This window comes from Miniopterus natalensis, chromosome 2, assembly GCF_054644295.1.
Source record: "Miniopterus natalensis isolate mMinNat1 chromosome 2, mMinNat1.hap1, whole genome shotgun sequence".
In the NCBI taxonomy this organism is placed as follows: domain Eukaryota; kingdom Metazoa; phylum Chordata; class Mammalia; order Chiroptera; family Miniopteridae; genus Miniopterus; species Miniopterus natalensis.
The window spans coordinates 20,133,503-20,157,065 of NC_142082.1; the positions used below are offsets into that span (position 1 = coordinate 20,133,503).

The 23,563-nt window shown below is 48.2% G+C and overlaps 1 protein-coding gene across 1 annotated transcript; it reads left to right on the forward strand.

Annotated features, from left to right (window-relative positions):
- Positions 1-1,285: 1,285 nt before the first annotated feature.
- On the forward strand, positions 1,286-21,771 carry EIF4EBP1 (eukaryotic translation initiation factor 4E binding protein 1). Its single transcript, XM_016210603.2, has 3 exons — positions 1,286-1,448; positions 17,225-17,404; positions 19,363-21,771. Exons 1-3 carry the CDS (start codon positions 1,304-1,306, stop codon positions 19,392-19,394), a joined length of 357 nt encoding a protein of 118 aa, XP_016066089.1. The 5' UTR covers positions 1,286-1,303; the 3' UTR covers positions 19,395-21,771.
- Positions 21,772-23,563: the final 1,792 nt, after the last annotated feature.

A 23,563-nucleotide genomic window follows, 5' to 3' on the forward strand; every position in this document is an offset into this window, starting at 1 on the left:
ATTGAGATATTTTAATTATTTTTCCGTACTAAACCTTTGAAGTTTAGTGTGTATTTTACAGTTGTGAATGTGGACTAGCCATATGTCAAGTGCTTCCCAGCACATGTGGCCAGTGGCTACCTTACCAGACAGTGTAGGCCTAGAGTTTAGCTTAGGAGTTACCTACCTGGGGCCTCACCCTCCTGTGGTCCATTCTAACTCCAAAGCCACCAGTTATTTTTCTAAAAAAACAACCCTAAATCAGGTCACTCCCCGGCTTAAAAGAGATCTCCTGCCCTCCTAGGACAAGTTCTGAACACCCTGGCATAATTTAAAAGACCCTTCACAATCTGGCCCCAATTTTCTTTTTAAACTGTTCTCTCCTCTCCTCTTTCTTTCCAAGTTGGGGCCACAATGACAGAAACCGTTCTGTCACCCAGCAGGCTTTTCTGTCCTTGCACTCTTCTCTCTCCACTTAGCGATGTCCTTGAAGATTAATTCCTTCATCCATTCAAGGAGTGCCTACAAAATGTCAGGCAGCCTGCGGGGCTTTGGACCCAACTCAAAGGACTACAAGGAACCTTCTTTGATCAACCTTTGCCCCTCCCCCTCCCCCCACTAGCGCGGTTGTCAATCCCCTGCCGCTGCGCCTCGCTCTCGGGCTCGCGGCGGAGCCTTCGCCCCGCTGGGTGGTTTGCTCGCCTGTCCCCCCACGCCCTCCCCGAAGCCGTGGGGCGAGCAGTCTTGGCCAGGCCTTGAACGCCTGCCCCAGCGTGCATATTCCATAAACCAAGGAGGGGTGATAGCCAGTCAATCCCCATTTTCTCATCTGAGGACCTACTACGAACCAGGGAGGGCTCCGGGGAACGTTGGGCCTGGCGTCCTCGGGCGAGTCTTCCCGGAGTGGCGCGGGTCCCCTAGGGTCCCCGCAGAGCAGGGAGGCACTCCTCGGACCCCCGGAGGCACTAGCCTGGGCAAGCCTCGGGACACACACCCCCACGCCAGGCCCCGCCAGGGTGGCCAGGAGGGGCGCGGGAACGAAAAGGGCAGGAAACGGGTTGGCGCAGGCACGTGTGCGCAAGAGACTGTCGGCAGGAGGCCGCTCAGGTAGGGACGCGGAGCAGCCCACGTGCAAACGGCGGGTCCGAGACCCGCGGGGCGGTGGCCAGCCGGGACTACAAATCCCAGGGGGCGTGGGGAGAAAGAGGCGGAAGGGACGGCCTCGGGGGGGGGCGGGGCGGGGCGGGCCAGGGCGAGGCGGAGCGGAGCGGGGAGCAGCGGCTGCGGGGCCACGTTCTGGCTGCTGGCACGAGCGCGGAAGACCATGTCCGGGGGCAGCAGCTGCAGCCAGACCCCAAGCCGGGCCATCCCCGCCACTCACCGGGTGGTCCTCAGCGACGGCGTGCAGCTACCCCCCGGGGACTACAGCACCACCCCCGGCGGCACGCTCTTCAGCACCACCCCGGGAGGTAGGCGCGGGCTCTAGGGGGCCAGGCTGGGCAGGAGCGGGGACGGTCGGCCACCGCCCACTGGACGGGCGAGCGGAGTCAGGGGCGCGGGGACTGGGAAGAGCGGGTAAGGGGCGTCAGGGCGGCAGCGCGGGCCGCGGAGGTGGCCACAGGGAGCGCGCGGACGGCCGCGTCCCGTTGCCTGCGCTCTGGGTGCGTGCTCCAGAGCGGTGATTGCAAACTGCCCCATTAGTTTCCTCCTCCTGGGAGAGACAGCTGAGCGCCCCCCACCCAAACAGATAGGCGCGCTTCCAGGACTGCCCCTTGCCGAGGCGCGCTGCCCCTGGTGGGTGCTGGGGACAGTTCTCAGGCGGAATACGGTGGGGTCAGGGTGTCCAGGGATCTAGGAGAGGACTGGCCTGGGGTTTTTCGGGGGCGGGTCGGGGGAAGGGTGAGCCCGGGCACTCTCTGTTGGGATAAATGACTCTCGCAGGTTTCTTTTCCTTCCCGAGGTGCGCCCAGTTTTGCGCCGGGCCAGCACCCTCTGACGGAGGCTTGGGCTGAGGGTGTCCGCCTGCTCCAGCAGCCTCGCCGGCACCTGCGGCCGGCTGCCCACTTACGCGTGTGGGATCTCTGCCGAGGGACCTGGGGTTCGGGCAGGGCTGTGCAGAAAAACACGTTCCTCTCTCCGGGGGGAGGGGGGACGCGTGTGACCTCCCTAAGAGTGGATGAGGAAGAGGAAGCTGGGCTGGCACGGGCTGGGCCAGGCTAGAGCTCCCTCGGGAGCCAGGCTTTCCCTCCCAGCCCGGGAACCGGAGCGCCGGCGCTGATGAAACCTGCCCGCTTGTTTGCATAATGAAGTCCTCCTCGTGGCGCACCAGGTCCCTCCCATCCTCGCGCAGTCCTCGCCCCCTTTGGCCCTTCTTCCCTCCCCTACACCCTCCTCCGCTGTTCCTGGCCAAACTACACGAAAACTGCCTCGGATCCTGGCGCTGCGCTGAGAGACTAGGGGGCGGGGGGGGGGGGGGGGGCGGGGGGGGAGCGAGGAGGGGAGGGGAGGGGGCGGGGCAGGGGGCAGCCTCTTCTGCCAGCCCCCGGGGCCACGTGCTTATTTTCTCAGGCAGCTGTCCCACCAACCAGCGAGGTCTTGGGCTGTTTGGTGCAAAACATACAAAGTTGGAATTGTTCAGGAATCAGATGTTCCTGTCTAGCGGCGCCACCTTATTCTAGGGGACATGGCACTGAGGCCCCAAAGCTTAAAAACCTGTGTCCATTGTCCAGTATCACACTGCTTTCCCAAGCTGAGCAAGAAACAGCAACCCAGCATAGAGGGGGAAACTGCCCTCTCTCCTTTTAAAAATGGCCCAAGGAAAAGTTCCCAGGGACTCTGCCTGCCGCTTGTGACTCATTCCCTTTATGAACTCTATGCTGCTCTGCTTTTTGTGTGTCATGATGTGTCTTTCAGCACCTTTCCCAACAGTTTGTGGGATTTCTTCAAGTGAGGGTGTGAATCTGCTTGATTTGTTCAGAGTGGGCACTGAGGCCTGAAAGCTCAGGAAGCTCTTTTTTGCACCTTTTTATTTTTATTTTTAAATCCTCACCTGAGGATATTTTTTCCCATTGCTTTTCAGAGAGAGTGGAAGGGAGAGAGAAACATCGACTGGTTGCCTCCTGCAGGGGCCCTACTAGGTCCAGGATCGAGCTTGTAACTGATGTAAGTGCCCTTGGCCGGAATTGAGCTTGGGACCCTTCAGTCTGTGGGCTGACACTAACCACTGAGCAAAACCGGCTAGGGGTTTTTTTTTTGGGGGGGGGGGCGGTTAGCACCTTTTGTTGCTAGATGGGGACAGATCAGATTGGAAACAACACCCAGAGGTACTGTTTATAGGGAACTTTCTACTTCTCACTTTGGACTGGGAAATGGGTGTTTTTTTGGCAGACCACAGCAAATTCTCCTCTCTTTGAGAGTCTTTAGTTGGGAGAGAGGGGAAGGGGCTTCTGCATCAGAGTATAACTTAGTTTCTGAGGCCAATTGGGAGAAAGCTACCAGTGCCAGGAGCCTAAACCAAGGTCTTCCTTGTCTGGGGTATCCAGTGGGGCAGGCACAGCTCACAGTCCATAACTGGAGAATCCTGGCTTACCTCTGCCTCAGTTAGTTGAGGTGTGAAACCTTCCTCCAAAACATACTTTACCCTACTCCTTTGCCAGGGCAGAGAAGCTTGAACTAATGAGAAAAGGTCATTCTGGTGCCCTTTTGCTCCAGTCTGGAGTGCTGTTTCTCAGTCTTTAAATGTGCATATAAATTACCTGGGAACCTCATTTAAATGCAGATTCTGATTCTGTAGATTCTGGGGTAGAGCCTGAGATTCTGTATTTTTAACTAGCTCCCAGTGATTGCTTTAAATACCACACTGAGCACAATAGTGCCCCCCCTTCCCCACCCATTTATCCATGGTTTCACTTTTCTTGGTTTTAGTTATCCACGGCCCAAAAAAATTGAGTGGAAAATTCCAGAAATAAACAATTCATGTTTTAAATTGCATATCATTCTGATCATGATGGAATCTTATGGCACCCTTCTCTGTCCCACCTGGGTAGGGAATCATCCCTTTGTCCAGCATATGCATGCTGAATATGCTGTCCACCTGTTAGTGACTTAGGGTTCCATACTGTCCATGGTTTCAGGCATCCACTAGGGGTCTAGGGGAGACTACTGTACTCAAGAATTAGTGGAACATGATTTCCCTCACCTTTTCACACCTTGGGGTCTGACAAAAAGTGATGCTTCTATCCAGGTAGGTGTCTTTTGAGGTTGGGTTTGGCATCGGTCTTTAAACCAGAGTCTGAAGAGTCTGCATGGGGGCCCGCACTCCATTTACAGAAGGTGTCAGGAGCTGTTGAAATAAGTGTCCAGCAGTTACTCTTGCTGGATATGGCACTGCAGTGTTTGTCCCTGGAGGAAAAGGAGCAGCAGCTGATTTGAGCTTTCTTCATTCCAATGACTTCAGTTTACTTTCCCTGGCCATTTATCACCATCACACACACACACACACACACACACACACACACAGGCTGAGCCACTGATCTGAAGTTAAATGTCTGGAGAATTTAAGAGAAATTTGCTACAGGGAGTGTCATTTTTGAATATTTGAGTCCATGGAGTTTTGAAAACCTACAGTGGCACCACAAACCAGCAGAATGTTGGAATGAGTCAGAAACCTTCCTCTGTTCTACCCCACCCCCACCAACCTACATGTTCCCAGTTCCATGTTAAATGTTTGAGCCCAAAGCCTGTAGGGGTTGCTTGGTAGTAGTCATACTTAAGTCCTATACCTGGATAAGTTTAATCGGAGGTAAGCAGGTAGGGCTACAGGTGTTAATGACACCTTGTTTGGTTAGACAAACAAAGTGTGTGCCCAGGAAGCTTACCTTTGAGCAGCACCCAAGTGTTTGGCTATAGAACTGGCAGTGCCAGGAAGAGGGGGAGGTTGCTGGGCACTGAAGCTAGAGCACAACCAGTGCCCGAGGCCTTAGTCACATAGGGGAGAGGAGGGCTCATTATTAGGGGCAGGTTAAAAGTAGTTGTACATTAAGGCAGTGAGGGAAATAAAATGGGCCTCTTTTCACACTGACCTGAGCTTCCTTTTAAAGCATTTAGAACATTCCACACTATGTCCTCATTAGAGATTTTGATGGGGGGCTAGTTGTAGAGCACCCCAAATTCCCTCTGATGCCCACAAGCCTCCCTGTTTTTAAGGCATTTACCACATCCAGAAAGTCAGTCTGACCTCAAGGAATTGCATTTCTAGTTGAAGATGAAGACATACCTGAAATAGAATTATAAGCATCAGAGTTGTATCTATAGAATGAAGAAATTAGACGGATACCCCATAACCCCATAACCAGTAGAACTTGAATGAGACCTAAGTCAGAATTGCCTACTCAGAGTAGTCACCCTCGTAGGCCTCATATTCTAACAGTGCAGACATAGCTGTTAAATTTTAATTGCATTCAAAGGCTTACATATTTTTTAAATATCCTCAAAGGTGGCCGGCCTTATTATTTGTAAGAAGAGTTTGTTTGTTTTTTCCTGAAAAAGCAAAAAGTTTTTTATTACCAAATTTGGTGAAAGGGGCAACAGGGTGGTACCATCTTTATCTGTTGGTAGTGAGGCATTTTCTCATAATGGATGTCATTCCAGAAGAGGAGTTACGGGCAACAGTATTGAAAAAAGGATTGCTTCCCAAGGTGAAAGTTTTTAATGAAAGTTGTTCATTTATATGCATAGATTCTTGCATGTTCAGACAAATGAAAAACCTGTTACTTTCTGGTCTTACCTAGATCCATGCCAGTGTTCTTCCTCCATTATGATTCATAACAAATGAATCACGTGTATTTGTTTACGTGTTTGCTCCCTCGGTTGGCCAGGAAGTTCTTTCAGAGTAGTCTTACTCATCTTTGTATCTCCACAAGTGAGTGCCAGGTCTGGTGTTTAGAATGTGAAGGGTTGAGAAGAATCCTGGAATGAAAGCATTCTCATGCCCTGGCGAGCGTGACTTGGTTGAGCGTTGTTCCATGCACCAGAGAGTCACTGGTTCAATTCCCAGTCAGAGCACATACTCAGGTTGCCAGTTCAGTCCCTGGTCAGGGTACATGCTGGAGGCAATCAATCAATATTTCTCTTTCCCCCTCCCTCTCTCTCTAAAGTCAATAAAAGCATTTAAAAAGAAAGAAAAAAAGAAGAAAGAAAGAAAGAAAGAAAGAAAGAAAGAAAGAAAGAAAGAAAGAAAGAAAGAAAGAAAGAAAGAAAGAAAGAAAGAAAGAAGAAGAGAGGGAGGGAGGGAGGGAGGGAGGGAGGGAGGGAGGAAGGAAGGAAGGAAGGAAGGAAGGAAGGAAGGAAGGAAGGAAGGAAGGAAGGAAGGATTATTAGGGTAACCTAGTTTCTTTACCATCAGGCCCGGGGTCTGAGCTGTCTTAATGATAACATTTACAGGGTATCATTATTTATCTTGGGATGTCCCAAAAACAGAAACTTACTTTCTCTGAACTTTCCCACTTATTCCAGTATTACAGATAATAGTATTACTGATACTACTTTTCTCTATTATTGTTTAGCAGAAAGTAGAAGGAAGTGACTTTTTTTAGACTGAACAAGTCTGTTTGGGGCACAGGGTCTCAGACACTGGGATTGACACTTCTTATTTACATGTTTGCACTTAGCATCACTGACTAGGTAGGAGTAGATGACATTTGCCCATGGCATTTGGGTTCTCAAGGACATGGGCAACAAAGGGGGCCTTGTAATCCAATGTCTATGCCCATGAAAGTTCACTAAGAGACTAGGCGCTAATATCAGGGCTCACCAGCTACCCAGAGATACTTGTGTTGATGAGAATGGCTGTATCAGTTAGCTATTACTGTGTAACAATCCATCACAAAACTAGTAACTTCAACAACATTCCTTGATGATCTTGCCTGCGCTCATTCATCTGGCTGCATATAGTTGGCAGCTGAATTGCCCTTGGCTGGAAGGTCCAAGATGGCCTTACCCACAAATCTGGGGCATTGCTGGGGACACCGGGAAGGCTGGGAGCCCTGTCTATCCTCTTGGTCTCACACCATTCAGGAGTCTAACCTGAGCGTATTTAGTTGGCAGTTTTCAAGGCTTCTCAAGGCTCAGGCTCAGAAGTCACATAATATCACTTACACTGTTGGTCAAAGCAAGACACAGGGCTAGCCCAGATTCAAAGAGAGGGGGAAATAACTGCCTTTAAATGAGGGAAGTCACCTGTGTGAACAGGGATGGGAGGAGTTATGGGGACTGTGTTTTCAGACCATTTTCCACAAGGGCCAAAGCTCAAAAAAATGGACCTTTGAGAGAACTTAACTGGCCAGCAGAGCCAAGGCCAGGTGTAGAAGCAAACCAGAATCACAAGCCTGTGAATCCCCTCTGGGTTTAAGAACAGAGGACACCTTCCAGAAAACATTGAGTCATAGATCCCATGCTCCATTTTCAAGGCCTTATGTCCAGCTCCACAAAGCAAATCATACAGATGGCCATGATGCCAGACCACTGGGCAATGCATTCCACTTTCTGTCATGCCTCCCCTTACTCACCACTACCCAGCCTACTTTCTCTTTCCTCCGCAAGTGGCCAGGCTTTGGGTACACTCTTCAGAGGAGCCTACACTTGCTCTGCCCTCCAATTTGAACATCCTTGATTTTCTGGAATCCTGGCAATAGGATAGAGTCAAGTTTTTGAGCCCAGCAGTCTAAAACTGGGTAGGAGTGAGAATACCAGGAGGTAGGCGACTTCTGAATTCCCTTTGGTTTCCTGATGATGCATATAGTGTAGAGGTTAAGAACTAGGTCTCTTGCCTTAAAGAGAGCCTGTGAGAAAACAGATTTCTCTGATCAGCTCTTCAGAATAAAAGTGGGCCTATATTACTTTGCTAAAGCTGCCGTAACAAAATACCACAAACTTGGTAGCTAAACAATAGAAATTTATTTTCTCACTGTTTTGGAGGCTGGAAGTCCAAGATCAAAGTGCCGGCAGGCTTGGTTTCTCCTGAGGCCCTTGTCCTTTTGCTTGCAGACAGCCACCTTCTTACTGCTTCTTCCCGTGGTTGTGGTTGTGGTCATGGTCGTGGCTGCAGTTTGTTCCTCTGTGGTATCTCTCTTATAAGCACACCAGCATATTGGATTAGGACCCTACCCCAGTGGCTTCATTTTAATTTTATGGCCTCTTTAAAGACCTTATCTCCAAATACATTGGGGTACTGGAGGTTGGGACTTCAACATGTGAATTTAGGGGGACACAATTCACACAAACAAGGCCCCTCCCCTTTCCTAGGACAGCATGTGTTTCTGTGTAACCAAGCATTTCGGAAGGGCACTCCCTGTTGGTAAGCTCAGGGGTCCCCTCAGCCTGCTCTAAACAGGCATTTTGAAGTGTTCGGGGGAGTGAGAGAGGGGGAAGGAGCTTGGCCAGCCCTTAGAATAACTTTTTAAAAATTTTTGTTGTTAATCGTCAATGGAGGATATTTTTTGCCATTGCTTTTCCGAGAGAGTAGAAGGGAAAGAGGGAGGAGGAGAGGAGAAAGAAAGAGAAACATCGCCCAGCCGACATGGCTCAGAGGTTGAGCATCGACTTATGATCCAGGAGATTGCGGTTTGATTCCCAGTCAGGGCACGTGCCTGGATTGCTGGCTCAGTCCCCAGCAGGGGCTGTGCAGGAGGCAGCCGATCAATGACTCTCTCATCATTGATGTTTCTATCTATCTCTCTCCCTCTCCCTTCCTCTCTCTGAAATCAATACAGATATTTTTTTAAAAAGAGAAACATCTATGTCAGAGAGACACATAGACTGGCTGTCTCCCACACGTGCTGCAACAGTGGGGGTCGGGGAGAGCAAACTGCAACTCAGGTACATGCCCTTGACTGGGAATCGAACCTGGGACCCTTCAGTACACTGGCTGATACGCTAACCATTAAGCCACACCAGCCAGGGCAGAATAATTATTTTAGCTATTTTGTTATGAAAGCTTCTGTAAAAGCCCTTTCCTCCTGTTTAATTTTCAAATAAACTGGACTTATTCCCTTCTAGGGAATTCCTTCCAAGAGAGGGACTAGCCAGAGAGACCTTTGCCACTCGCTGAACGCCCCTAGTTGGTGTTCGAGGACCTTCATAGGATTCCTGGCATCTGAGAAACAACCAGATCTTGGTTCTCTTTGCAGAGCTGGTGGGGACAGAGGTGAAAAAAAACCTTGGACTGAGCACACACTGCTTCTCTCACCAAGACTTTCTCCCTGACAAGTCAGCTCTGCTTGCTAAACAGACAGCTCAGCCAGAAAAGCTGCCCAGACACTTGTGGTTCCTGCCTGGTGGTCACGGTGGTGGGGAGATCCCTGGTAGACCCTGGCATGTCTGTGCACTGGCCTCCAGGTTGACACGGAGCTGGTGAGAGCTGAATTTAAAATTGTCTGGATTACTTTGTCCACAGGCTGCTGGCTTGCATCTGAGCACAAGCATTCAGACCTCCCCCTGACCCTGTTGTGAAATGCTCTCCCTTTCCCTGGAATGGGAACAGCAGTTCTAGGAATTCCATTCTTGTACTCTAGCTGGGCCTCATGTCCTGCTCAAAGAAAGAATGCTTCTGCCAGGGGAGGCCCAGGGGGAAGTGAGGGATGAACTCGTCTCAGCTTACAGGAGTCTCATCCAGCAGCATTTGGAACCCTAGTGTGGGTACTGTGGGGAGATGGAGAGGAATTAAGGCAGGCCTGTCTCTCAGGGAACATCCTGTTCCAGCCAAAAACTCAGAAGAAGTAAAAGTCTGAAGACCCATGTAATTTTTCCAGTTGCCAGTGCTGGCTGAGGCTTACTAGACTGTCTGCTTTGCTAATTTTGAATAGAGGTTTGTGTTTAGGACTGGAGATAAGACAGGTGAGGTCTGCCTCTGGGTGTCAGTGGCTATGGGAGCAGCCTTTCTGAGCCTTAGTTTCCTGTCTATGAGTTGAGGGCAATGAATCTCCCTCATTGGGGGGAAACTGAGACCCGGCATGTCAGGCTGTGGGTGCAGGGACTGGCCATAGGCAGGCAGTGATGACCGATGGTGATTTTTGTGGTCACCTTTCCTGAAAGCTTTAGCATTCATTTATGCAATGCTGTACTGGCTACAAAGGATATAAGTAATGCTCCTCAGCCTCCAAGGAGCTTCTCACCTGCTTGTGTTTGCTTTCCTAAGTGATTTTCTTTTAATAGCAATTGTGTGGATGTCATGGTTTGTTCTCATAAAAGGAGTCAAGCCTGGCTGGCATGGCTTAGAGGTTGAGCATCAACCTATGATCCAGGAGATTGTGGTTCGATTCCCAGTTAGGGCACATGCCCAGGTTGTGGGCTCGATCCCCAGTAGGGGGCCGGCAAGAGGCAGCCAATCAATGACTCATCACTGATGTTTCTATCTTTCTCTCCCTCTCCCTTCCTCTCTCTGAAATCAATAAAGATTTTTTTTTTTAAAGGAATCAAGACACTCCTTATCTTAGTTAATCTTCATGATGCTCCTGTGAGGTGTGAATTTTGTTAGTAATCTCCTCTTGGAGCTGAGGAATAAGTCTGCGCCTCGGGAGTCAAGGAGCTGGCACATGGCACGCCCTGGTCTGAGCCCAGAATGTCTGCCTACAGGCCTCATGCTATTTGTACCACTTTAAGCACCTGCCAACAAGGAGATCCTAAAAATAAATGGCAGCATCTCAGAGCTGAAACTGACCCTAGAGATTATTGATAAAGCCTGTCGCAGTGTTGATGCTTTAAAAATAGTCGCATGAGCCTAAGCCACAATCTTTGTTTATAGGTGAGGAAGCCAGACCCTGGGGGAATGCCTAAATCACTTTATACCTTCAAGCAAACTGTCCTAACCACAGAGCATGACTTGAGAAAACATACCATTCTTGTGTTTGGTGCACATCTGGAGCCAAAAGACACTGGTTACCAAACATGCCAAAGCTCATGGTGGATCCTGAGGCATGTTTCTTTGGGCCCAAAAAGGATGGAGAATGCTCTTACCCTCTCCTCTCTTCCCATCTCCGCAGGTCTCTTTCCAGAGTTGTTTTCCTCTTCCCTGATTTGTCCCAGCTTTGACCATATATTGGTCCCTGGTGTGGATGGGACCAAATAAATGGTGAAATATGTCACCTGAAGCCATCCTGGTCATGGTAATAGCTAGGGCGTACTTTGGTTTGTATAGGGCGTACTTTGTGTCAGCCACTGTTGTAATTCACGCAGTAACCCCCTAAAGTTGGCACTATCATCATCATCCCCATTCTACAGAAGAAGAAATTGAGGCACCACGAGATTGACTAATAGCTTGCCCAGAGTGGTTACAGCTAGCAAATAGGAGAGCTGGGTTTCTAACTACCAGGCTGTAAGAAGAGCAGCAAGTATTCATCCTGGGATGTTGTCCCTACCCCCTCTCTCCACAGGGCAGGGAACTCTTGCAGCCCCCTGACCTTACATTTTCCCCACACGTGCTTGCATGGTAATTCATTTCAAAAGGCTTTCAGTTTGCTAGCGGGCGTGGCTCCGCAGTTGAGCATCAACCTCTGATCCAGGAGACCAAGGTTCGATTCCCGGTCAGGGCACATGCCGGGGTTTCTGGGTTTCATACTCGACTTCCAGCAGGGGGCGTGCAGGAGGCAGCCGATCAATGACTCATCATTAATGTTTCTCTCTCTCCTCTCATCCTCTCTTTGAAATCAATAAAGATGTATTTTTTAAAATAAAATAAATAAAAAAGCTTTCAGTTAGAAAATAGCCTCAGTTCTCTACAGGTAGTTCAAGACCAAACCTTGAACTCTCCCTTCCCCCCACCCCACCCCCACACCCAACAGGATCCCAGCTACAAGGGTGGTTTGAATCATGGGGGAATCCACCTCTGTTCTCCTCCTGCCCTGCTGGAGACAAGGTTCTGGATTCCCCTGCTCTGCACCTTCAGTTTCTGCAGTCTAGATCATCCCTAATCCACCTCCCCGATGGCCCCCTCACTTAGGGGCAGTGCAGAATTGGGGTGACATGGATGTTTCTCTGGCTCAGGTTTCTCAGGCTGCCTGGAGGCTGGAAGACAGGGTTGGTGCGGGCTTGGTATCTCTGTCCCCACTGGCACACACAGGATAGATTTTGTCACTCTCCCTCTGTGGTCCCCGCATACGCCTCTGTTTTTATTATTATTATTTTTTAAATATATCTTTAGTGATTTCAGAGAGAGAGGAAGGGAGAGGGAGGGAGAGATAGAAACATCAATGAAGAGAGAGTCATTGTTAGGCTGCTTCCCGCACCGCCCCCCCCCCCCCCCATGGGATCAAGCCCGCAACCCGGGCATGTGCCTTGACCAGGAATCGAACCAAGATCTCCTGGATCCTAGGTCGATGCTCAACCACTGAGCCACACCCAGCCAGGCACACCTGTTTTAGACTTTGCACAGTTGACTATATTCATTTGTTTCTAGGTCCTTCTCAGACTAAATCACGAGTGTCTGAGGTCAGGAACCTCTTACTGTAGCTAACTGTTGCTTATATGCCTAGCACCTAGCATGGTGCTGGTACAAGGGCTTCTGTGGGTGCATGCATGAGACCAGCACACCTACTTTTGGGGTGTAGGATGGAACAAAGATTGCTAATGTGTAGGTGAGCATTAAAGCTTGTACCTGGATTGCAGAAGCCCCCATCCTTGAGTACAGCCTGTGGGAGTCAAGTCCAGTGTGGCCGGGGCCTCGTACACACCATGCAGGGAGGTGCTGGGGTGAGCTCACCATGCTGCTTCTCCAGCCCAGCAGGGGGCCCCAGGGCTTTTTGTGTGGCGGGAGGGGGGAGTGTCTGCCTATTCTGACCCTATATCCTTATGTATTTGTTTATTGTCCTTATATCCTTATTAGAATTTTGTATTTAGAAAAAATGCTAAGTGTAAAAGATGTTTGTTTGGTTGTTGGCTTTAATTCTTATCTTACCCCCCAGAGGTAACCAAACACAAACCACATGCAGTTCTGTGACTCTTTTTCATACAATATATTGTGAACAATGTATACTTTTTAAAAAATTTGTCTTTATTGTTGAAAGTATTACAGATATCCCCCTTTTTCCCCCCATTGACCCCGCTCCCACCCTCTCCCCAGGCCTTTGCCGCACTATTGTCTGTGTCCGTGAGCTATGCGTATATGCATATAAATTTTTTGGTTAATCTCTTCCGCTCCCCCCCCCATGCCCCCCCTCCTCCCATTCGTCAGTCTGTTGCAACATATACACTTTTCTTATTCCAAATAGCAGCTGTACAGCATTGCACTGTAGGCCTGGCCCATGATTTATTTAACCTGTAGCTTAGTTTTCAAAAAAAAATTTAAGGGGGGTGTGTGTGTGATTATATTAATCTGTCTACTTTGTATGTGCTTGATTTTTTTATAATAAAAGTATTTTAAAGTTACTATATGTAAATAGTTTATATATGTAAATAGTTAAAACTCAAAAGTAGTAAAAGGCTTCTAACAGAACAACCTCTAGCTTCTCCCACCTCCATCCCACCCTTTAGAAGCAACTAACAACATTTCTCAGCTCTCTCTTGGGGGATTTACCTCTATATTTCTAACTTTTTCTTGATTTTATCTATTGACTTGCTTTTTTGATAGATGATAATTTGTTAACATTTATACACCCTCTTTCTTCCCATTCTCTCAATATAACTATATCACAAATTCTTAAAAATACATACTTGACGAGCCACATAGTGGTAAGTCCCATGGAGGGATGGAAGAAAAAAGGCTTCACAAGCCAAAGAGCTTCATAGGAAACATTTGCACCACATTGATCTGTAGCTACTATTCCTTGCTGGCCCCAACTGAGTCAGAGGTGGCTTTGTGGTTCCCTCCCCCTGTGCCCCTCCTAGGCTTGGTGCCTTGTCAGCTGACTCTCTGAACACCACTGTTGACCCTCCACAGCTGAGATACCCCCGTGGTGGATGTCTTGGGTGCCACCTCTGCAATCACTTAGTTTATGGATTTTATTAGCACAAATGAGGATTTTTAATTAAGTGCTCTAGCTATAAGACAAAGGGCTCGGAGGCTGTTTCTTTTTCTCTTTTTAAATGTAATTAATGATTTAGAAATTGCCAGGGATACTTCTGGGCATATACCCCTAAGAATTGAAAGCAGGGTCTCAAAGAAACATTTGCACACCTATGTTCATAGCAGCATCATTCATAGTAGCAGGAAGGTGGACGCAACCCAAATGCCTGGATAAACAAAATGTGGTATACCCATACAATGGAATGCTACAACAACATGGATGGATCTTGAACACATTACACTAAGTGAAATAAGCCAGTCCCAAAGGGACAAATAATGTATAATTCCACTTACGTAAGGGACTTAGAGTAGTCCAAGCCATAGAGACAGAAAGCGGAATGGTGGTTGCCAGTGGTTAGGGGGAGGGGAAGTGGGGAGTTGTTTAATGAGTACAGAGTTTCAGTTTTGCAAGACAAAAAGAGTGTGTAAATGCACTTAACACTACTGAACTGTACACTTAAAGATGGTTAAGATGGTAAATTTTGTTACTTATATTTTACCACAATTTTTTAAAAAAAAACACTGGGGGCTGATGACCTATAAAGGACCTTCCCAGCAGCTGCTGACCTCCAAGTTCTTTTTTGAGACTATTGAATGTCCAGCTCTTAGGTTCCACTCTGATGGCGTCAGTTCCCTGCTCTGGTGAGCAAACCAACAAAAAAGCAAAGGTGGGGGGAGGCAAGGAGGTGAGAAGGTAAGGTGCTAAGCCTGGAGGATTAAGAAACAGAGAAAAGTGGTCCCATCTCTGAAGCCAGGACATCTCCCCTCAAGGAGAGGCGACCGTTCTTCATTCGTAACCTACTTGGTTCATAGGCACACAGCCTTTCGTGTTACAGATGAGGAAACTGGGACCCAAGTTGGGGAGACACAGGCACAGAGGGTAACGAGCACAGGGTTGCATTGCTGGCTGGTAGCAGAGCCTTAAGGTGCAGCCCCTGTTCTGCGTTTTCTTTATACCCCTCCCTCCAAGAAATGTGAGCTGTGAACTTAAACTACCTGGTGATGATGAGCAGCGCTGTCAACTTCAGTCGCCTCTCAGAGGAGCGAAGCAAGACAAGGTGACAGCCTAGAGCCAGAGTCAGGCTGGGACAGTGTGTGCAAGTAGGCGGAGCTCCCATTCCACTGCCCTTCCACATCCCAGGCTCTCTTCAGCATGTGGAGCCCAACCTCACGGACTCATGCTCCGAGCTCAGACAGGCCTGTGCTTTAACCTCAGGAAGTAAGTCCCAGCCGTCGGAATGTCACTCCTCAGCCCTTCCATGAGGGAGATAGTTCAGGGTTACTAATAAAGAAGGGCATGCCTGAAGCCCTGAAATCACGGTTTTCTAAATTCTAGACATTCATCTACCAGTTGCAGTTTTCATCATACTTTGTGTTCTACTTGTACATTTATTTAATTTTTTTATTTTTTTATTATTATTTTAAATATGTTTTTATTGATTTCAGAGAGAGGAAGGGAGAGGGAGAGAGAGAGGTAGAAACATCAATGATGAGACAGAGTCATTGGTCGGCTGCCTCCCGTACACCCCCGGCTGGGGATCAAGCCCACAACCCAGACATGTGCCCTGACCAGGAATCGAACCGTGATCTGCTGGATCCTAGATTGAAGCTCAACCGCTGAGCCATGCCTGGCCAGGCTGTATTTAATAGTTTTATATCACCTTACCTTTTTCATTTCATTTTATTATATTTTATTACATACATTATATAACATATACTGTTATACAGGGTGAGGCAAAAATTAGGTTTACAGTTGTTAGTTCGCAAAACGGTTTATTCTTGCATTATTATTATTATTTTCCATATAAACAATGTAAATCTACTTTTGCCCCACCCTGTATTAAATTATATCCTATTATGTATTAAAAGGAAACTTGTCACCACAACTATATATGGAAAACCAGATTCACTTGCCATAAATAGAAGGCAACTATAAAAAGAAATATGACAAGAAGACAGTTTTAAATTCTAGCTAGATTCCCCCGCCTGCTGCAGGCTTTGAACCTGAGGCCTGCTCTTTGTTGAAAGGGAGCAATCAGCAACTGTTAGTGAGGTATTATATTACTGGTGCTTAGAGATGATCAGGATAAACAGGGACCGAATGTAAATAACCTCTCACTGGTCACTGTTACTTGATGAATCAGCTGGGTAGCCCACAAGGACCCTGAGTCCTGTACTTTAGAAAACACCCCTTTTTGAAGTACCACAGGATGGGTCCAGGTTGTTGTTTAGGACAGTGAATAATTCCATAAGACATGGTCTAGGGTGACAGTTGGGAAAGGAAAACAAAAAGAAAATGAATGGAACTCAGACCATGTACAAACCCTGAAGTGCAGTGACACCTCAGAGCAATGGGTAAACCGGTGCCAGGGGCAGAGCAGGGTGGCATGGAGAGGTGGGCTTAGCAAGAGATCCTTTTGTGGGAAGGAGGAGCCTCTGAGCCACTCCTCTCCACAAAGCCCAGGCAGGGAAGTTCTCATTTTGGGAAATCACTTAATTTTCTGTCTGCTCATTTGTAAAATGGAGTTAAAGATTCTGGATATCCCACAAGGGTACTGTAAGGGCAGAATTGAAAAGTGAGTGAAAAATGCACCTTTTCCACTGTGGGATGTGATTGTCACAGTAATAACACTGAGCACCAATTAGGTAAGTGAGTTGGTGGGCTTTAAGGAGAGAGTGCAGGGTGTGCAAAGCTCTGAGGGGAGAAAGGACACAGTCTGGTGACCAGTGGGCCCCTTCTTCCCTCAGAGTGGCCTTTGTCATAGGAGTCAGGGCAGTTTGGTGGCAGCAGAGTCCTAAGCTGTAACCAGGCACCTGGAATAAGTCTCATTTCTCCTTTTATAGGTCCCCCCTTTTTTTTTATTTTAAGAATTTTTTAAAATTGATTTTTAGAGAGAGAAAGAGAGAGAGAGTGAGAAACATTGATGTGAGAAAGGGATGTGGATTGGATGCCTCCTGCACGCCCCCTACCAGGGATTGAGCCCACAACCCGGGCATGGGCCCTGACTGGGAATCGCACTGGCAAACCAGTGCATGGGACTACACCTAACCAACCGAGCCACGTGGGCCAGAGCTATAGGTCCAGCTTTTACAGGAAAACCTGCCTCTGCTGCAGCCATGCCTCAGAGACATGGAAAAATGAGCTGGTAGGGGGTTCAAGGTGGCTCTACCAGTGTCCCTATACCCTTCTAGGTACCAGGATCATCTATGACCGGAAGTTCCTGATAGAGTGTCGGAATTCACCTGTGACCAAAACACCCCCACGGGACCTGCCTGCCATTCCGGGGGTCACTAGCCCTATAAGCGATGAGCCCCCCACAGAAGCCAGCCAGAACCATCTGCAAAACAGCCCTGAAGATAAGCCAGCAGGCGGTGAGCTTGGGCGGGCCGTTCCTTGGGATGGGAATGTGTGCAGCCTGAGAGTCCTATCCACTAGAGGGAGTTCCAGGGAGGGACTGATGGTGACAGCCCCACCTGCGGAGCAGCTCAGAGTCCAGAGGGTGGGGGTAAGGACTGGGGGGATGGTGGGGAGAACTTTCATCGGTGCCAACTTTCCCCATGATAGGGACCCAAGAACCCCAGAAAAGAGGATTTGGCCTCATTAGGTAATCTAATCAGTGTGCCCCTTTATATAATTGTCCCTAAAGCAGTACCTTGTATCTGCGACACTTGAAATACACCACGATGTTCATGTGCAGGAAATGACTTTGGTGTACTTGTCCTCCAGGAAATTGCATGTCTGCAGGCTCAAAAAGACATCCAAGATGCCTCCTGTCAGGGTGTCTGTCCACTAGTGGATTCTTGATGAAAACGGGTAGAAACAATGCAACCAGTTGCTTCTGCATGTTTGCCATGGGGTCCCTAAGTCCTTCCAGTACCCCGTCCCTCCCCACAAGTAACCATAGCAGCCCCCCTGGCAGAAGTGTGTGTGAATGTGGTCTTTGCGGCACCCTGACTGGCTGTCAGAGCGTCTGAGCTCTCCCGCTGCGGGAGAATGCCGTGTAAGCACTTGCGGACAAACTGAGTCAGCCCGGGACGCGCTGACCCTTCACCCGGGAGGCAGTACACCAGGCCAGGCAGGAAGCAGCTGAGACCTCGGCTGGCCGGCTCCGCTGACTGCAGCAGAATCCGTCTCCCCGGAGCCTGCAGGACATGATTCATAATTACCTTGGGAACCCCACAGCCCAAGACAGGAGACAGTGGCCTTGCCTTTCAGACTTGGAGAGCAGCGGAAGGGCGGGAAGTGACACAGAGAGCAATAAGGACCCCCCAGGCAGTGGGGTTCCCTGCCTTGTGTGAAAGGATGGAAAGGATGGACAGATTCACGTGGTTGGTGGCACTGTGCCTTCCACCCCTACTTTTTGCTTCAAATCAAAGACTGGAAGTTGAGGATGGAGGAGCAACTCCTGAAATTGTTAAGTCGCTGCTATCTAAGGACTGTCCCTTGCCCCCAGTTGCATACCTTCTTCCCTCTCAGTTTCTAGAGCTGCTCTGGCCCATAACAAATGCAGGGTTGGCCCAGTGGTACCCCAGGTGGCACGCCTTACCCACACAATGGCCTAGTAGTTTTACACAGTTGTTGTGATGGGGTGTGATGGTAAGGGAGGGACATCATTTTTTATTTTGCTGAACTGGATGTTAGAAGCCGAGGCTCCTGGCCTTAGACCCACGTATTTGTGTGGATATAACCAGAAGAGGCCAGTTGTTTCCCTGTGGGGCCAGAGCAGGCATCTTGCTGTGTAGATCCTTGGGCCTTGCCCAGGAGATGCTGAATGAGGCAGTTCCATTAAAAAGGAAAACAACCTACAGCAGCATAAATGACTTGGAAATTTTAGTGGTAAGTGGGCGAGGGCAGTGAGTGGCTGAATTACCACAGGGTCAGGCTATTTGATGGGCAATCGGATGTATGCCTAGTTAGGTTATAGTACCATTTTCTTAATCAGAAGTTGGGACACCAGCTCAAAAAAGCTTTATGTTTAAGGAGTATTTTTCTATGAAATTGTGTTTATGTCAGTTCACAAGTAACCATTTATTCTTATAAAAAATAATAAAAATTAAATAAAATTCAGGACTGTCACCTCTCCTGGTCTCTGCTCTTCCTTTGGGATTAGGGAAGAGAGCACAGCTGGACAGGACACCTTTAGGCCTGTATTTCCAGGAATACCTAATATAGTCCCACCCTCCCTCCATTCTCCTTGGCAACAGAAATCTGGCCTCTGCTCTTCTTGTAGGAACACCAGAATGAAAAGATAACACCTCTCCCTGGCCTCTAAAATGTCAGTTCTACCAATCATCATTGCTCACCTGCCCTCTCTCCTTTCTCTCGCCAGGTGAGGAGTCACAGTTCGAGATGGACATCTAAAGGACCAGCCATCAGATTGAGCAATGCCTCTGGGCCCCTCTGGCCTTTCTCCGGAGAAGAGTCACACCCGCCAGTTATCATCCTGGGCAGGCATTGGGTATGGGGTTGACCACCCCAGTCCTCTGCTCCCTCAGTCAGGGCACCTGTTCCCCCTTCCTCTTGGTGAACACCAGCAGATACCTCTATGTGCCTCCATTCATGCAGGAGCTGGCACTCCAAGGAGAGTGACTCTCAAGAGCACACACCCTGTAGCCTGGGGCCAGGAAGTGTACTTGGAGGAGCCCTTTTGAATGACCATCCTGCTCTCTTCCTCTGAGGGTACACCCACCTCTCCTTAGGTTGGTGTGTTTGGGGAAGTTCCCCTCCCCCTACTTCCCCCAGAGAGGAAATAAAAGCCACCTTTGCCCTAGGGCCAAAAGTTGGCCCCGGTCTGAGCTCTTTTCTACTCCACGTGGATAGCTAACACCAACTACTATCTGCACAGTACATATAAAGCACTTTCCTGTGCATTATCTCATTTGATTCTCATGCTGATCTGTGAAATAAGTAGAGCAAGTGTCATCCTCATTTTACAGCTCAGAAGTTAAAAATTGCACACTAGTAAATGAGAGATAGGACTGGGTTTGAGCTGTGCTATTCTCCATCTCTTATTTTTCTGTGCTGGGTGATTTTTCTGTGGGGGGTGCTGCCTCTTTTCTGGGCTTTGTAAGAGATTATATAGGATTAATTACCAGCGAGTAGTCCATGCAAATGGAGGCTTCATGGAGGTTACACTACAGTTGGATCCTGAGAATGAGTGGGCTTGGGGGAGCCAGGGACCCAATGTTGCTGGGGTCAGGTGGTCTTGTGGAATCCGGGTGTGCAAGGACAGGACATCAAGTTGCCTGCCTTGGCCAGAGCAGGCAATTTATGTGGTTGGAAATGGCTTTTATAAACGGCCCAAAAAAGACTAGATCTCTAAGGGCCTCAGATGCCAAGCAAGCATGGAGGAGCCCTTCTGAATGATCATCTGGCTCTGTAAGCACTTTCCTATACATTATCTCATTCGATTGTCGTGCCCATCCTATGACATAAGTAGAGCAGGTGTCATCCTCATTTTACAGCTCAGAAGACCAACTCAAAAGTTAAAATTACACTAGTAAATGAGAGATGGGACTGGGTTCGAACTGGGTCTTTGCTGAGAAACAGGTGTTTCTCATCATAGGCTGTGCTGGGGGATGGATGGCCTTTGACCAGGAGGCAGTGGTTGATGTGGACTTGACAAGCTCTGTGCTCATAGCACTTATCCATCTGCTGTTTGGGGAGCAGCAGGCCTTAGTGGGCAAGTCCCTGGACTGCCCTTTTCTATAGCTGAGTTGGAGTCCCCTTCCCTGTGAAGACAGCTGGAATGTGCCTGGAGATGGTTTCTGGAAGGACCTGGCCACAGTGGCATGTTGACTTCAGGCACAGCATACCCTTTTTTTATAAAAAAGTGAAGCACTGGGTGTGGATCAGCGGTTGAGCATTGACCTAGGATCCAGGAGATTGCAGTTCAATTCCCGGTCAGGGCACGCGCCCTGGTTGCGGGCTCGATTTCTAGTTAGGGGCGTGCAGGAGGCAGCCAATCAATGACTCATCATTGATGTTTCTATCTCTCTCCCTCTCCCTTCCTCTCTCTGAAGTCAATAAAAATATATATTTTTTAAATGAATATTGAGGCACCACTACCAGAGCAAAGACAACTAAAGCTCTACCTGGAATCAAACTAGATCTGATCAGTCTTCCTGATCCCTTGGCTTTCCATTGAAAGCATCTTATTCTTTCCCCTCCTGACATTTAACCAGAGGTCTTACAGTCTACATGATCCATTTCTCTTCTAGGTGCTATTATTTCAGGGTCCAAGAGACAGGTAAAAATCGACTTCTCTGACAATAAGAAAATTTTTCACAAGTTGTGCACCTTTCTCACTGAACGAAAGTATCCTCTGGAAAACCCAGGTGTTACTTGAGCATCATTCTGGCTGGATGCTGTGGAATAGCAAAGATCTATGTGACACAGTCCTTGTCCTCGAGGAAATTAACATCTTGGGGAGATAAGTCTCCCGTGGTCCAATTTAACATCCCAGTGTATGGAGTCTTAAAGCTTTTGTACAGATATTCTAGGAAACCATCACAGTTTGGCTTGCTCACCCCCTAGCATCACCAAAAGCACTGTTTTTGCAGTTGGGAAGACCAGTAACAACTGTGGGACAGAGCCACATGCGATGAACCAGGAAATACAAAGAAGTGTTAAGCTATGGTGTGTGTTCCCAAAAAGCTTACAACCTGATCTGGAGATGAGAAGTTCTATGAATAGTAAAAGGACACCCAGAAATGTAATAAAATGTGATTGTCTAAGGCTTGGAGGCTGTATTGATGCCATGAGTTAAGGGAATGAGAATCTGGCAGGATTTTAATTTGGGGAATGCCTTCCTGGATCATGAATGGCCTGACGTACAGGGGTTAAGAGAACAGTTTAGCTGGAAGAATGTCAAAGATGTTGGGTTTTCCATACATGAATGAAGAGGCTGAACCAGATCAATGGAAATGGGAATAGGCTACATTGGGCAAGGGGGCTTGACAGCACTTGATGAGGTAGGAGGAGAGAGGTGTCATGGAGATGGCTGGTCTGGGAGACTCAGAAGAGAGGTCAGAAAGAAATGCCAGTTTAGGAGCTGCTCAGAGTAAACAGTGAGAAGGCCAAAAACAAACTTTGGGGAATATTCCCAGTGAGCACGAGTGGCACATAGGGACCTGAACTTCCAGTAATTTTCCAGCCTCTACACTGCTGTTGGCACAGCTGTGGGCATCCCTCCAGCTCCCAGGTGGCCAGGTGAAGTATGGATGGAGGCCATCTTTTTACTGGCACCCTTTAGTGTGACCATCATTGTTGAAACAACTCAAGGAAAGCCCAAGGACACTTGGCCAAGCAAGAAATCCCAAGGTCTGCAAACCAGTACTTCAGGAAGAGCTGGGTTCATTAATAGACCCAGCAAGTGGTTTTTTCTAGCTAAATCCAACTTCATTCTGATTTAACGAGCCTTTGTTAAACCTCTTGTCCATGCCCAGCAAGATGCTAGATCTTAAGGCAATACAAGAGAATTTCAAGACAAACACCTGAGAAAAAATAATCCCAGGAGGCATGATTAAGTCCAAATAAGTGGAGTGAGTGTGGCAGGTCAGCAGGAGAGGAGCAGTTGAAGTGCAAAAGATATGGAGGCTGTAGGGGAAACTGCCTGAGCAAAGGCGCCGTGTCTGGAATGAATATAATGTGTGTAGAGATAGTATGTGAGGCTGAAGTGTGCTGGGTAGCACAAGGTAAATTTAGATAGCATAGGATTAGATTATTGAAACAACAACAAAAAAGCACTGATGGAATGCCTTCTGTATTCTGGAGCTTTACTACAATCTTACCTTTGGATCCCTGTCACTTAAAGTAGGTGTTTTTAATTCCCATTTTATACAAATCCATGGCTTGTGCATGTCAGAATTAGGAGTCCAGCTTCTATATGTCCAGTAGAAAAGTCCATCCTCTTTATACCACATTGGTTGGAACAGAGATCTGGGCTGTTTGGATTCTGAGCTGTAGGCAACTAGGATGTTGGATGGAGGTATTAGAACAAGGCAGTAACAGATTGGGGTTAAGGTAAATCTGGTGGAAGGAAGTGGAGTCATTCAGATGTTCAGTGGGTCGTTTAGACTTGGGTGCAGTGGGGGGACAAAGGAGCAAACGAAGATTGATAGTATTTTCTCATTGATGGAAGGGTTATTTATTGAGTGCCTACTGTGTGCCTATGTGCAGGTACTATTTTACGCTCTAGAGGGAGCAGTGGGCGAACTAAGCCTTTCAGAAGCTGATGTAACACCTCTAGGAACGGAAGCCATGTGCTATTCTTGTGTTGTGCATGCAGCTTTCATTGCCTAAATCAGAAACCTGGTCTCCTCACAAAAAGGTTGACAATTTAGCATGGCCAACCCTCCCTCCCTCCACTGAGCAGAGGATGTGTGCTTCTTGCTGTGGGGACAATTAATCCTGGGTGGAAGAGCCAGCATCCCAGTGACAGGCAGCAGAGACCTCAGTTTCTGGAAATAACTTGAACAAAGCCTTCTCATGAGATTAAACAAACATGAGGAGGTAAGGAAATGCGGTTA

What these genes read in the sequence shown, in the direction of transcription:
- EIF4EBP1 (XM_016210603.2), top strand. Translation starts at nt 1,304, where the DNA reads ATGTCCGGGGGCAGCAGCTGCAGCCAGACCCCAAGCCGGGCCATCCCC. An exon ending in CTTCAGCACCACCCCGGGAG is followed by an intron (nt 1,449 to 17,224) that starts GTAGGCGCGGGC and finishes ATACCCTTCTAG; the next exon opens with GTACCAGGATCATCTATGAC. An exon ending in TGAAGATAAGCCAGCAGGCG is followed by an intron (nt 17,405 to 19,362) that starts GTGAGCTTGGGC and finishes TTCTCTCGCCAG; the next exon opens with GTGAGGAGTCACAGTTCGAG.